This window comes from Macadamia integrifolia, chromosome 12 (genome assembly GCF_013358625.1).
Source record: "Macadamia integrifolia cultivar HAES 741 chromosome 12, SCU_Mint_v3, whole genome shotgun sequence".
NCBI classification, from domain to species: Eukaryota; Viridiplantae; Streptophyta; class Magnoliopsida; order Proteales; family Proteaceae; genus Macadamia; species Macadamia integrifolia.
In genome coordinates this window covers 13,128,831-13,144,003 of record NC_056568.1, presented here as the reverse complement: position 1 = coordinate 13,144,003, position 15,173 = coordinate 13,128,831, and the positions used below count along the sequence as shown (strand labels likewise).

The window sequence follows — 15,173 nt, the reverse complement described above, 5'->3', positions numbered from 1 at the left end:
ATTCCTATTTTCACTTTTATCAGAGTGGGAAATGATTTGGTTGTACCCCAAAATTGATTTAAAAAAAAGGGTCGCATTCCATTGTGGGACCCACAATCCATGGTCTTCCTTCTCAGCCTAAAAGCCCTAAGGACTAAATGGATGGGAGTTTAATGCTTAAGAAGAAAGCGAAAGACAAAGGCCATGTTCTCCCACTTTCATTTTGAAGCCAACAACAAACACATTCTGCTCTTCTCTATCATTTAATGTGACCATCCACCTTAAGCTTTCATTGCTTGATGTATACCTAGTCTAATATCTGCCCTGCTTTGGCTGTCCAAGTTATCAATAAATTGCCTACACAAACCCTCTTCTATGTTCCCTTAACTAGAGAGAGAAGGGGGATTGATTTTTATGTTGGGTATAGAATGAGATGTTAGGAGGATTTTTATCTATGGATTTAGGTCGAAGAATTAAGAATGAAAGATCAGTCCAAGGAGTCTTACTCAAGGATGAATAAGGGTGAAGGACAAATCTATAATCAAAACCGGAAATTCCACATGTTTGGTAAGAAAAAGAGTTAATGGTGTTTTTTTTTTGGTGGAAGAGTTAATGGTGTTTTACTTAACATTAAAGTTTATGCTATTAAGTGGAGGTGCACAATTAATATATAAAAAATGATGCACGAGGCTCTCGCATATGTGAGATCCAAGGGGACAAGAACAACGTAACATTAGCCTGACAATATTGAGAGGTTGTTTTGACACCCAATCATAGTTAACAAATTCGGATTCGGGAATTATTCGGACGGAGAATTATTCGGAATAATTCGGATGATTAATTGAAGGATTTTTTAAATAATGTTTAAATAAACCGAATAATTCGGTTTAATTGGGATTCGGTCCGAATTATTCGCGATTTATATTCAGTTTTGAAAAAGTCACGAATTTTAAAGAATTTTATTTTTAATTTGGATTCGGTCCGAATTTTTGATAAAATTCGGAAAAATTCGGTTCGGCCGAATAATTCGGCCGAATTGATAACTTTGCACCCAATTAATATATGAAGACATTTAAGATCTTATAGTGATAGAATAAATATCGCATCAGTGTCAAATACTGACAATATCTATACATATTGATCTGGTTGATTTGACCAATTCAATACCGATACTTTAAACCGTGTCCATGAGACACTTCCTCTCTGTTGTTTTGAGGTACTTACTCGTTTTCTCTCTTGAATTGGTAATTAAGGGCCCGTTTGATAATGTTTCTACCATTTCAGTTTCAAGAAACGACAGAAACATAAATTTCTGTTTTTAAAAACAAAAACAGAATTGAAGGTGTTTGATAAGTCATATTTCTAGAAGTCGATAGTACCTAGTGAAAGAAAGGCCACCATTCGTTTTCAGAAAGTCGATAGTAACAAGTTCTACTTGTTTCGTTTGGGTCGTTTCTTGAACCATAAATGGGTGAAAATTTCAATTTCTATTTCTGAAAACAAGTGAAACGAAACAATTTTATCAAATATTATTTGTTCAATTTCTGCAGTTTCTGTAAATAAAACCAATAAAAACTCATTTCTTGAAACATTATCAAACAAGCCCTAAATTTCTTGCTTTACGCTCATGTCGAACAAGGTAGCCATTCAAAGATGTTTTTCAAATAGCAAAGGAAGTCCAATCCAATCCATCAAACACTTCAGCGATTAGATCATTGACAGTTTCCAAGAAATATGAAAGTACCACCGAAACTGTTAAGGTTGATTCTAAAGCATAGATTTGATTTGAACATGAAGAGAACTGGATCGCAAACCAACCGGCATACCCATATTTAAAGATACTACCAGAAATGATCACAAATGCCATTTCTATGAGACAAGCTAGGCCAAGTGTAAGTGTTAAGAAATCTTAAAAAGGGTAAAGTTTTCTTTCACTGCAGGCTGAATGATGGGAAGGAATAGATTGGACCCCCATCACCCCACCTCTGCTCCCACCTCCCACCTCCCACCTCCCACATTGATGGGCCACATATTCACCGTGGCCTTATGAAAACTCGGTCCTAAAATGTCCAAGGGTCCTATCAAATTTAGATATTGACACCAGATCATCCTATCACCCAACAAACTCAAATCCATATTAATTTTTATAGGATTAAATTTTCCCTTTGTCCCCGTGGAAAAGAGAAATCTCTAGATCCAAGTCCTCTCCAACTACTCGGGTATTCAGTTCTCCTCCTACCTCTCTAGATCCAAGTACTATCCAACTACTTGGGCTTTCAGTTTAAGGGTATCAAATCAAAATCAAAACCGTTTATAATATGATTACATCCTGGATCTGAAATGAACGTTTATAATTCAATTCGATCCGGATCTAGATCTAATCGACGGTTCTAATGGAAATCGAACCGAATGAGTTGATGTAACTTTTTTCCTCTTTTTAAAAACTAAACACTTGACATAACTTAAATATAAACCTGATGTAATTAATCACCTAAATTGTTATATAGAGTTATAGTTATAGTCGAAGTTTAAAACCCTCTTTTGTTGGGGAAGACAAACAATCTAGTGAATGAGTATTTGTATTTTGTCTTATGCATAGTAGAATCGGATTTAAAACTAGATACTAGAACCAAATAAGAACCAAATACAAAACACAAATAGGAACCAGAACCGTACAAGAACTAGACAGGTTCGATACGAGTACCAATTTTTAGAACCGAGACGCGACTTGATCTGGTTCCAAATCACACTAACATTCCTTTGAACCAAAACCAGAAGCAGACCGAATACCTGATTCTGGACTGATTGACACCCTTAATTCAGCAATCCTCCAACCATCATCCAACGGATGGAGGGGTTGAACATGCATCCCAACACCTGGGGATATGTGTCCAACTCTTGCTAGCTTAGATGAGTGGTTGGAGGATCTTTACCCAAAATCTCTTCTCCACTGGTGATCTGCCCCATGATTGGAGTTTTGTGCCATCGTTACATCCCACCCTTTATTTATGAAGTTGAAGACACCCCTCTTATGTGCAATCTGATGGAACCAATGGGTTGTGAATACGATATTCCTCTTCACCTCTTGTGCAGAGAAACTTGTCCATGGTTTTATCTTTTCATAACTTCTCAAATCCAAGAAGCAGATGTGCATTTAGTACATTCAAGAAGGGAACTGGAGGACCGTTCAAACTGTATATGCAATTAAAAGATCCCTTTTTTCACCCCCACATCAGACTTGCTTATTCAATTGGTCTGGTTTCACAATTGATCCACCCTGAACTAGACCATGTAGGGTCATATTAGTATTGAACTTAAGTGCCCTCCAAAAATGACCAACTGTATCAATAAGTGAACAATAACACCAGACGTCGAGCCTGAAAAAAATCTTCCACCATCACCCAGTTAGAATATACATGGTGGATCCTGGATGCCTTGTAAATTTTCCAGTGAACAGCCATGTGAGGGGGCTTAGCTTCTCCTCCAAGCTTCTAATCTTAGAGAGACGTCTCTCTTCTGATAGTTTGACAAGAAGTGCTATGATTTACGTGAAACCAAAAGAAAAAGGAAGGGGGGGGGGATTAAAAGGAAAAGAAAATATGAAATAATTACTGAATAATTTGAAATGATACTGAACAAAAGTAGCGCAAGATTTCGTTGTCCAGAAACGTTTTCCAAATGTAGCCGACGGGAAAAAAAAGGGGTGTGGGTGGGAGTCGGATGGGAAAAAAAAAACTAAACAAAGGTAACTGGAACTATGATCAAAGTCTTGCCATATGGACAGAAAGTGAAATTATCTTCCTTTAGTAATTATGTATCTCAACAGCTGCGGGAAAACGCTAGGTACAGTAAGGAAGAAAACTTCACTTAAAGAACAAAAAAGCTAACACCCTCAGAATAAGAAAGGATACAATAAAGGCATTCACAGAAAAGGTGACTGATAAGAAAAAATTGAGCAAAGAATTCTAGTAGTTATCCCATCCCGATCTGAGCAAAGTAAGCTTTGTCGGCATTAGCAAGGCGATTTTGAAACTCTGCCCACTCACTTTTGCACCTTTCTCTTACCTGTGGTTTGTGGGAAAAGATAGAAATCAATAATTTACAGTGCTTTAGAAAGAGAGAGAGAGAGATGATGAAAAGATCCACAGAGACTATGCATCTTTTATCTGGATTTGGATTCTTTTAAGTTTTGGTCAGATCCAATTTATGTACTTGGATCTGGAAGTTACTTATGTAGATACTTGACCACTCACATTGTATCTGGATCTACGGTCAGATATGGCTAGACATACAAGAATCTTGAGTTAGAATCCAGGTATGTGCTAAAGGAATTTCAGATACCGACTTGGATCTAATGCAAGATCCAAAACCACTCTATGCCTACCCACCCACCCACCCACACACAACACACAAAAAAAAAAAATAAATAAAAAGTAAAAAAATATGAAGCAACGTTAGTGAAGAAAACATGAATACAGAATGATTTGGGAAAATACCCCTTCCCATGGTGCTTTCCCCTGCTCAGCCTCGCCCTGCAAATTTGACAAGGTTTAGGGTAACGAATGAAACTTTAAAATGACGCTACATGAATGAAGAGTATCACTAAAACAAAGGAAGTTCAAGGATCACAATATGGTCATACATAAAATGGCAGACTATTCTGTGTTTTTTAGAAGGATAAAGAACAAAAAAAACCCAGTCCTGCTCAGAAAACTAATAATCCACTACAAAGCACATCCCAGACGAAGGGTATTGATGCTGTTGATTCACCATTTGTTTCATTAGGTTTTAGGTGCAACATACACATTCACAGCAGACCAGGAAAAAAAAATTGACACTCTCACAGGTCTCTTGTACTCTCTCTGAAACTTCCATAATTCCTTAAATAACATGTCCAATGGTTAAGTTAAAATGGAATATGCTCACAACCAAGACATTTATTGCATTACTATTTTAAATTTGGGTATTCCATCATCATCTTTCAAGGAGTCAACTTTTAGTTCATTTGAACACTGAAGGCAAGAGTACATATCCTGAATCTGACCCACAAGGCCACAACCAAACAGGCTCAGGATAACTTAAAAGTGGAAAACCCAGGTAGGAGGTAGGAAGTGCGGTCTGTCACTGAGTTTCTAGTTCCTTGCCACTGTATGCCAATCAGTTCTTTTCTCCTCCCAAAGGCTTAGCCTCTCCTTTTATGTAATTGCATTATGATTTTCAAGTTGAATGTATTTTGCTGCCAATTGCAGGATTTTATTTAATTTTATTATTTATTTATTTATTTAATTTTATTATTATTATATAATTTTTTTGGTCAACAGTGCATGACAGCCTAACCCCAGTGGAAACAAAAAAGTTGGTTGGAGCTGGTTGGATCAAGAGTTACCACCTCTTCCTTGTCCTTCTCATTTTCCAAGACATGTTCAACATATTATTCAGGATGGTTGGTACATGTTCCATCATCCATCAACTCAAAAATCATGCATAGGATTTGAAAGAATCTTTCATAATATAGCTTGTTAAAGTAGTTGGATTGGTCTCTCTCACACACATACAACCAAATATAACAATGCTTGGTGACATTTCAATAGTCAACACAATCACCAACAGTCATTCATGCTCCACTGCCATTTTGCCACATGGTAAGTTGGTGACAACGACAATGTGTCACCGACCCTCGTGTGTGTGTGTGTGTACGTAGTCAGTTATGCCTCACAGCAACTATTCTTTAATTCCTGAGCAAAAAATAGTATTCTTTAGTTACATGAAGATTTACAAGTATTTCCTATTTATTTCCATGTGTCTTTCTAAATTTCCTATCCATATGAATCTCTGAGCATCCACAATGCATCTCCTGAAGTTGCCTTTCTGATACGCCTCTCAATACCAGTATTTTCCTTGGCACCCATTAACCTAAGTAATACTACAATTGTACCCGTATCCAAGCAACAATGATTAATTTGCTTCTGGATGGTTGAAGTACCATATTTCCACCTTTTATTTATTTACTTTTTGCGGGGTAGAGAGGTGGTGGAGTTTCAATACATGGGTCCTGGATTTTGATTGTTGCTCCTGGATTGCATACAACATAAGTTCTTTACTTCTGGAAGGTTAGGGTTATCTTAATTCTCCTATCCAGTTGTTACTGCACACACTTAAAGCATCTAAGAAAGTCCACAAAGGCTTCAAGAAAATACATCATGAGTTCATTAAGAAGGGGTCAAACCTGATTCCCTAGGGAAGGAATCACTTGATGAACAATCCACTGCGAATCAACCACACCAATCTTCTCATGTGCAGGTGGCTGTACAATAACAATTAGTAGAATAATTGATTAATGAAATTTTAAAATGGAAGCAATGTCCCTATGAACCAAAGTTACATTTCATTTGATGGTGAAGAATTACGGAAGACAAAACGGTCCAATAGAGGTTGAGAAAAAAATATCTGAGTTCTTAATATGGAAAATGAAAATGGCTTAGACTAATCAATTACATCAAATCCACCATACAATACATCAATGTTTATTTGAGTGATTCGGATGCTCATTTGGATTGTGAACTAAATCAGATGGATGCCACGGTGATTTGCAGAGCATCCAGTCTCTTAAATAAGTACCTTTTATCTTATTCAAAAGCAACACAACAGATTGCAACATTTATAACATCTAGATTGCCTCTTCTTAAAAGACAATAAATGGGTGGCCAATTAAAAAAATAAAATAAAACCAATGAAATGAATACATTTATTTAACCAGAAAGGGAAAGGGTAAGGAGGAAAAGAATTCTGACCTCGACACATCTTCTTAGTGCAAAGTCCAGTCCCCATCCATGTACCAAATCATTCTACAAGTACATATAAAACTTATTTGGTTACCATAGTGTAAGCTGGGAAGCTTTCAATGAAATAGGTCCCAGAATACCGGTACCAGAACCTTAGCAGTGGGGCATTAGATTCTTAAAGAATCAACTCATACCTGAAGCATATGCCACACACAACGCCAAGCTTTCCGAGAAAAAACAGGGGCCATAATTTCCACAAACCTGAAGAATGAATAAAACAACAATAGATAAAAAAAATGTAAAGAATGCATAAACAGTTCAAGGATTAAGAGTTTAGTTGGACTTAAACATAACCGAGTTACTGAATTCTATACCCCACAAAAACCACCAGGTTAAATACAGGTGATTCCTCCCGATTGTTCTGAAGTTTAAACATAGGGCAGAGGGAGAGCTGGGTGGAAGTGATCCAGTAGGAAATCTGAAGGGATGATTACCCAAGTTGAAGTCCCTGTAGAATTTTAAAGGTAGGAGAAATTGGGGCTTTGGCACCCTAGGGAAAATTTGTTAGCCAATAACAAGGAAAACTACAGTTAGAGTTGGACAATGATTCCTAGGCTTTAAGGTCTTAGATCTGATTTTGATGGGGCACAAGATTAGGGCCTAGACATCATAATAAAATAATTTAAAACAGAGAGAAAAGTTATTCATTAGGGACAACAATTATTATAGCATGGCCGATTATTTGAAATGATATTGGAGTATTTTAAAGGTTCCAAAAGTCTAAGGTTCTAAATCTCGGGTTTTCGACCAGGTTTTGACCCTGGTCGAAACCAAATATAGGTCGAAACCTGCGAAATTTCGGGGAAACCAGATACTTTTCTGGGCTGTGGAAACCTTGATTTTGACCCCCCAGAAAGTGTGAAATCTCATTTTTTGTGTGCAGCCTATTTTTTACCTTTTAAACTTAATCCATGAACTATTTTAATAAAAAAGAACACCCAAAATGGACTAGTGTTGACCCAAGTTTGCTAGTGTACGGTGAATGATGTTGTATATTAGCCTTATTAATTTGTTATACACACTAAATCTACATATAACTTGGAAATGTAAAACAGTCAAAACATACTTTAGAATTGAAAAACAAGATATCATGCAAGATGGTAAGGATAAAACTCTCACCCCTCAATCATCCTCTCCCTTGGTTCCACTTTCTTGGTCAAAACCCACAAAACTTAAAGAGTTTCTGTTGAAATATGGGAAACAATGTGTATATCCCACAAAATAAGAGACTTTATATAGAATGGGTTGGACCAGTTTGGTCAAACCGTCCGAAATATGGGAAATTTCCTCAAAACCAGTTACATTTGAGTTTTGACATATGGTTTCATTTCGGCCCTCTTCGAAGCTGGAAGATTTCGATCGAAACTAGGAAATTTCAAGGAGATTTAGAATCATGAGTCTAACGATAGGGAAAATGAAAGGAAAATGCATCACAGATTGATAGAGGAGCATCCTAGAGAAGAGTTCGTTTGGTTTGATAAACCATTGGAATAGTTTTAGAGTTTGGGAGAACTGTATTACAGAAAATTCACTTTCTTTTGGGTCAATTTTTGGATGGTTAAACTCATATTTTTAGTGTGATTTTAGTGCCATTTAATACTTTATTGAGTTACCTATCCGATGAGACCAAGATCTTGTGATTCCAAATTATATAAGGTTATGACCAACTTTTTAACAAAGTGTCAATCAGTGGCCGGGATCATAATTTTAAAAGTCTAATTTGAGAGGAGTCTTATTTTGGTTTATTTCTTAAATTTGCAGTTTTATTTATTTAGGAAATGGGTTAAACACTCAATAGAGTTGCTAAATGTAAATTTATAGGATGTCTTCTAAACTCTGTTAGGGAATTAGCTGTCTGATTATTGGCTATGTAAAGCATTTCAAACAGGATATTTTGAGCAGAAGGGTTAAGTTTTTGGATATGGACAATGGAATGATTGTCCTTCAGGTTTTATGGTCAAACCCAAGCTTTGTCAATGGTCAAAAAGCCCCTATCTCTTTTCTTTCTTTTCTTAATTCTATTTATGGTTCTAGCAGGGCCCATTGCCGTGCGTACTTCACTATTTTGTGAATCTTCCTGCATCACAGATGCAGTGAAATTGGGTATTGGAATCCACTAAATAGAGGTTGCATTTTAGCTTTTCCAAACCCATAACCATTTCTATCACCAACTTTGTTTATCCAACCCATTTTCTTCAGGAACTCCATCTTCTATGAAAGAATCCTACATGAACAGTTAAGGGGGCCCTAGATCAATTGATAAAGTACAAATAAAACAAATTAATGGAAGAGGGTGGAGGAGGGAGAAAGCATACGCTGCACATGGAGGAACCTGTGGGTCACCACACCAGCCTGCTTTTTCTGTTGTTTCCCTGCATATACTCAAGATGCTTACAATTTACTACTGCAGATGGTAAGAAATATTCTTAAAAAATTAAGGACAAAAGACATTAACTAGGAAATCCTACTTGTGAACTTCACTGTCACCCCTCCTCTTAGTCATCTGCCAAGTAAGCCCATTATTAGGCTCAAGTCCAGGTTGAGAGATCTCCAGGCCATGTTTCTTTACCAACTCAAGGTACCTGGTAATGGGTACAAGAAGTATAAACATTATTTATAAACACAGAGATACTATACTCTATCAATTTGCAAGGAGTTTTTCACTAGTAAAGAGATACAAAGTACTCACTTCTCTGCATTGAAGTGCTCAACACCAAGGTCTTCATCCCAGATAAAAATGTAATCATAAGCTGCCACTACATCTGGATGCAAAAACCGCTTTGCATACCACCTGAAAAAGAGGTCGCAAGTTAAAAGAAAGTAGCGCAAATTTGTTGCCCATATGAAAAGTCAGGAATCACCACCCTCACCCCCCCCCCCCAAAAAAAAAAAAAGAGCTGAGGAGAGAGGAAATGCTACCGTAGAAATTAACCCAGGAATTGGAAAATCCTAAAAATTAGTACCATTTTGTTTGCCTCCTTGCGCTCACATGAATCGCACGCTGTGACCACTCAAGCTGATCCCATTCACTTGTCCGACCATCATAGTGAAAAAGCAAAATCGTGAAATCTTCAGAAAACTACAAGGGAGGGTAAAAACACAAGCCTTAGAACATTTTGCAAATAAACAACATTAAACATAACAATATGGAGAATCTATGTAACCTTTTTAACAGCTGCATCAATGTTATTCATCTGATCTAATCCAACTGTGAATGTCACCAAGTACTTTGGCTTAGTTTTCAGGTCCTGCATGTTAAGACCATCAATCATATGAAGATAGCCCCATCACTGAGAAAATTCACGCAACAATAACTCAAAGATAAAACCTTCAAGATCTTGCTTGCAACCATTTACCCCTGCTTGACAACAGATGACAGATCCATGCATGCACACATTTTAAAATAAAGGACAGATAGAAACACAAAGATGTGGGCACAAGCATCTTAAGAAAAAATGGTTCACTGAAAAAGTAAGTGTACCTCACTGGGTTCTCCCCATAATCTTCGCAAATAGAAATCTGACTCAGACACAACAATACCAGGAGGTAATAACTCTGCACCACGAGGATTTGTTGAAACATATATCTGATGCAAGTCAATAAGGCAAGGGAATGTTAAAAGTGAGACCCAGCCATTATTTTGGCATAGCAGCTGAGGGAAAGAAGAAATAAAGAAGCAAATCTCTCTTCTATGTCCAATTTAGCATATAGGATTCAGCCAAGGACAAAACAAGTATATTGATCATAGAATTATTCTTCTTATTATTATTTTTGTTTTTTGCATGAAATCTGTCTAGGGCAATCCGACCATTAGAATTCTTCAACATTTTGACCATATATTCAGAAACCCTAATTATGAACTCGGTATGAGTTTGACCTAATTCTGACCTGTTGATCTTAAATTATTTCCGATTTCCTGTTTTGCCCGTCCTTGTTATAGCTGCTGCTTTTTATACTTGAATCAAACTCCTTTTTTGCATCAATTTTTATTCCTGTTATATTCTCCATTAGCGGAATCAATTTCATGCTCTCAACCCTAATTTCCTTAGTCAAATTACTGTTGTACCCCCAGTCCAATTACTACTAGAATTACCCATTATCTCCTTATTTAACCATTGGACGGAACTCAGATTTTCAGCAGGTATTCCCCTCTGCATCACTTGAATTTGATTGGAGTATCGACTATATCCTACCATCTGATTTTCTGTTCTATCTAATCTCCCTATTCCGGATTCTTTTCTCTGAATAAATTGCCACTGGTTGAGTCTTCCATCCAGTCCTACATTACTTTGGTCCCACTCCATATGCATAAGTAGGGTTTGGAAGAAGGCTTCAAAGCTCAGATCAATGAATGCAATTCCTTCCTCGTCTAAGGGATTAGATTTGATTTGATTCAAGGTAAAATTGTTCTTACCATTCCAAAGAGCTAATGGAGGATGAATAGTATAAGACATTGAGACCTGATTCAAGGTAAGGGCTCTTTCTATCTCAAGAGATTGTTATTTAGTTAAATTTTGCAAAGCCTTTAGCTGTGGAATTGAATTGGAAAATTCTAGAATTAGAATTTCAATCGGAAAGAAATGTTTCAGTGGTTAGGATTATTTTGTAAGCTAGGTTGAACTTGGTTACTTTGAATATACACACCCACACAAACCAAATTTTACTGGGCACAAGCTGGGAGAGAACTGTAAGTCTGACATGAGATATATATTAGCATTCAATGATCTACATCATATAAAAATGTCCCCCCCCAAAGGGCAGCAGGACCTAAAACAATCTCGCACTGCACAATTGGATAAGGCTCTACACATGTACACAGTAAAATCTCTCCCAAGACCTTCACAAGCTAGAGAATCTGCTAGGGAGTTTGCACTTCTATATCTCGAAGAAAATGAGGTGTTCTCCAGGTTAAACAATGCTTTAGCTCTTTGAATTAGATGTCGTAGCTTCCGAGGAAAGCCGGAATTTGTTAACATCCATCTGCCTAATAACCAAAGACAAATTCCCTTCAATGTAAGATGAGTCCAAGTCTCTGGCAAAAATTGAATAAAACTTCTACAATAGCTTTGACTTCAGCAGTATCAAAATCCTCCCTTCAAATGGGGGCCAAAAAAAACTAACAACACATTTCCCTTACGGGCATGAAGAGATGGGCTGGTGCAATTGACAGACACTAAACTGAATGAGAGATTGATTTGAATGCATCATTTTGTACTCTACATTTGCCAATAGGGTCCTCTATTTAAGCCATTATCTAGCTTCAAACGTAGAGTCAGATCTGATATGATATTCTTGCAGGTAAACATCACCAAGGTCTGACCTTGAGACTGAGATACCAAGCACAAGCTGTAACATTATTCAGCCATCATACCACTCATCAATCAGCCTCTTGCTCCATCCTTTCCTTAGAACAATCCCTCCATCATCATCCACACAACCTCTATCTAACCCATTTTTTTCACTATTATTTGACTATTAACTTTTTAAACCCCATCATCCTTTGTTCTATACTTCTATCACCTAAATCTAGTCTAGATGTCCAGTCGGCAAACCTCAACACACTCATAGGACATCCCCACCTGTCCCAAACTAACTGGATAGGATATGTTTGAAATATTATAAGAGCACGCAAAAGGAGAAGCAAAATTTATATCACATAAATATTGAGTATCAACATTCACCACAAAGAGTGAGATTGACGCCTTCTTTCTTAGAGAAAGAATAGCCACTACTTACTGAGAGAATTGTTTTTCTAATACTGAATAATATAGAAGTTAAGATTAAAATTGAGAACTGATAACCTTTGACACAATCAATTAACGTTGGATTCCAAGTTATAGTTTAATTGGACCACTGATCTTTTATAGTGACCAAAAAAACAACAGAACTAAAACTAAGTCAATGGTCAGAAGGAAAGTACCTTTGGAATATCACCTGATCCACGAGTCTCAGAGGGTTTGCTCTTATTTGGATCAGTTTTAGAAGTTCTGCCAGATCTATTTTCGCTAATAATGGCAGCATCAATGGAGGATAAAAGGCCACCAGAATGTAAGTTAAGCTGCAAGATTCCAAAACAACTCAGAAGCTTCGTACTGATTTTACAAATCAAACTTATAAAAAGATCAAGAGACACCATGAAAATATACCTTAGTAACTGAAACAGATGGGAATGAAATACCAACAAAAAAACCAAATACTATTCCAAGAATAGTTGTGATGATAAGTCTGGCATTGTCATTTGATTTCTTCGGAACTCCACTGCAAACCAGTAAGAAGGACTAACTAAAAATTCTATCTGAAGACCCCAAATCAATATGAGAAGCCTGTCTTATGAGTGTGAGCTGGAGTATTAGAAAATAAAATGGAATGTGCTTAAGCATATCAGAGGCAAACAGTGGCAGCCCTAGCTGTAGTATATATACAAAGAGCATAAAACTTATATACAAACCTGCGATGGATAGTTCCCATCTTGGTGTATCCCTCAACTCAAAAGTCACATGTCCAGTAATGATAGTCAGTGGAATATCGGGGCAAGACCTTAGAGAAATTTGGTACCAAATGGAGCATTCTTCAACAACATGTATGCTGTTCCACGTTCTACGGAGTGTGTTCAAGGTTAGCTCTGTCAGACAAAAAAAAAATGAGGTGGCCATATGATAAGGTGTTCTCCATAAATCTATTAAAAAAATGTTAATCATTATCTTCTCTCCCCCATTGAGAAGGAGCTCAGTTCTCTTTCAATCAATATTCACACCACTGTTCACCACTAGAAGATGTAGGGGGAAGAGGGAGGGGAGAGGGAGTGAAAAAATGCTCCCATTTCTAAAAGGCACTAAGATATTCAATAATGAGTAATCACCAAGAAATTTGAATTCGATTTATCAACACAGTTGTGGTCAAACATTCTAACACAATTATCCATCATTAATGGAATCCCTTCTGCCAATTTTCCCCCTTTCATTGTTTCCCTTATATATAATCATAAGTTCAATTTGTCGCATTAAATCGAAAAGAAAACATCCTCATATATAGATGGAAATCACTTTAGGATAGACAACATCATTTGATGAAATGGGGAAGCAAGATTTCAGGACTTAAAGTTACAACAGACAACAGAGTCAGACTTGCATTAGTCAACACCCAATGAACAATACAAGGACACCTCTGGCACATTAGTCCCAATAGGTGGATTCAAGTGATCACACCCACCCCCAAACCCCCTCTCAAATAGGGAGTTTTGAGGTATCGAAGGAGGGGAATTTTTCCTTGTCCATTAGTTCCTTAGAAGTAAGAATAATGCCAACCAGAATCGAAAATGAAAACTTCATACACTTCAAGAAGAGGTTCAAAACTTGATTTCCAAATCTCTGAGTACCAGGTTCTATACTTTCAGTGCAACTCCAGGAATGTCCAAAGGCATTCCATGTGTACTTGGATATCGATTACTCAATGATTAGCATAACATTCACAAAACAACGATCAATATCGTTGGAGGTTTTTCTTCAGTTCCATCCATTTTTCGATAAGGAGAAATCATCCCATTCACACAAACTATTAATTTATACACAGGGCAGGCACATAAATCCACCAAGAACGACAAAAACAGATCAGAACTTAGATTTACAGAATGGATAAAACTCATGGAAATCGATTATCAGATAGAAGTACTAAGATCCAAGCCATAGATTTTAATGGCGAAAAAAAAAAAACCTTTAGATTCAGCGAAACCTGTGATGAATAGAATTAGGGACCTGATGAACTTCGTGGATCGTAATAGTGGACCAACAGAGACAATTCTGAGTTCAGAAACGCTACGAACGACGACGAATCCTCTGATTTTCTTCTCCAGATAAAGAAATGAGATCGATTCTCCTTCGCAATTCGCAGTTCCACGGAAATTTGAATGATCTGTAAATGCGTTTTTAAGTACCTTTCAGTTTTGTACTGAGTACCAACTAGTCCTTCGTGGCGCAACTGAATTGGAAATAGGATGAAAATGACCGTCCAGTGCCTATTCCAACCAATCGACCGGAATTGGTTGGACCAGTTCGATTCTGGTCCGAATCAGCTGATTCACCTATCCTATTCTTGCTTCTTAAAACCTTGGTACACATGTAACCTGATAATCATATGGATCCGGTCTGATTAGCATGGTCCGGTCCATTCTTGGGGCTTGATTCATAATTGGATCGGATGGTCCGGTTCAGTGTTGTACCCAATAAATTATGAGATTTCATTCTCTTATCACTTTGCCCTTCATCTTGAGCTTAACAACAACCCACCAACAAATATTCAGCCATACATGCACTTAAGTGTGATTTAGGGAGAGAGAGGGTCTTCTTCCCCTTTAAT

The 15,173-nt window shown here is 37.1% G+C and overlaps 1 protein-coding gene across 3 annotated transcripts; it reads right to left on the bottom strand.

The window, feature by feature from the left end:
* Positions 1-3,756: 3,756 nt before the first annotated feature.
* Positions 3,757-14,775, bottom strand: LOC122094700. Of its 3 annotated transcripts, none has more exons than XM_042665297.1 (15): positions 14,532-14,775; positions 13,270-13,443; positions 12,968-13,079; positions 12,742-12,879; positions 10,303-10,407; positions 9,986-10,069; positions 9,785-9,900; positions 9,511-9,612; positions 9,290-9,403; positions 9,137-9,193; positions 6,956-7,022; positions 6,771-6,824; positions 6,206-6,283; positions 4,476-4,511; positions 3,757-4,044 (listed from the first exon to the last, which is right to left on the bottom strand). In XM_042665297.1, the coding sequence occupies exons 2-15, from the start codon at positions 13,287-13,289 to the stop codon at positions 3,952-3,954; spliced, it is 1,176 nt and encodes a 391-aa protein (XP_042521231.1). In that variant the 5' UTR covers positions 13,290-13,443; positions 14,532-14,775; the 3' UTR covers positions 3,757-3,951. The 3 variants fall into 3 exon arrangements, with proteins under 3 accessions (XP_042521231.1, XP_042521232.1, XP_042521233.1); XM_042665298.1 differs by having other exon boundaries at positions 14,550-14,775; XM_042665299.1 differs by having other exon boundaries at positions 14,573-14,775.
* Between the last annotated feature and the right edge of the window lie 398 nt (positions 14,776-15,173).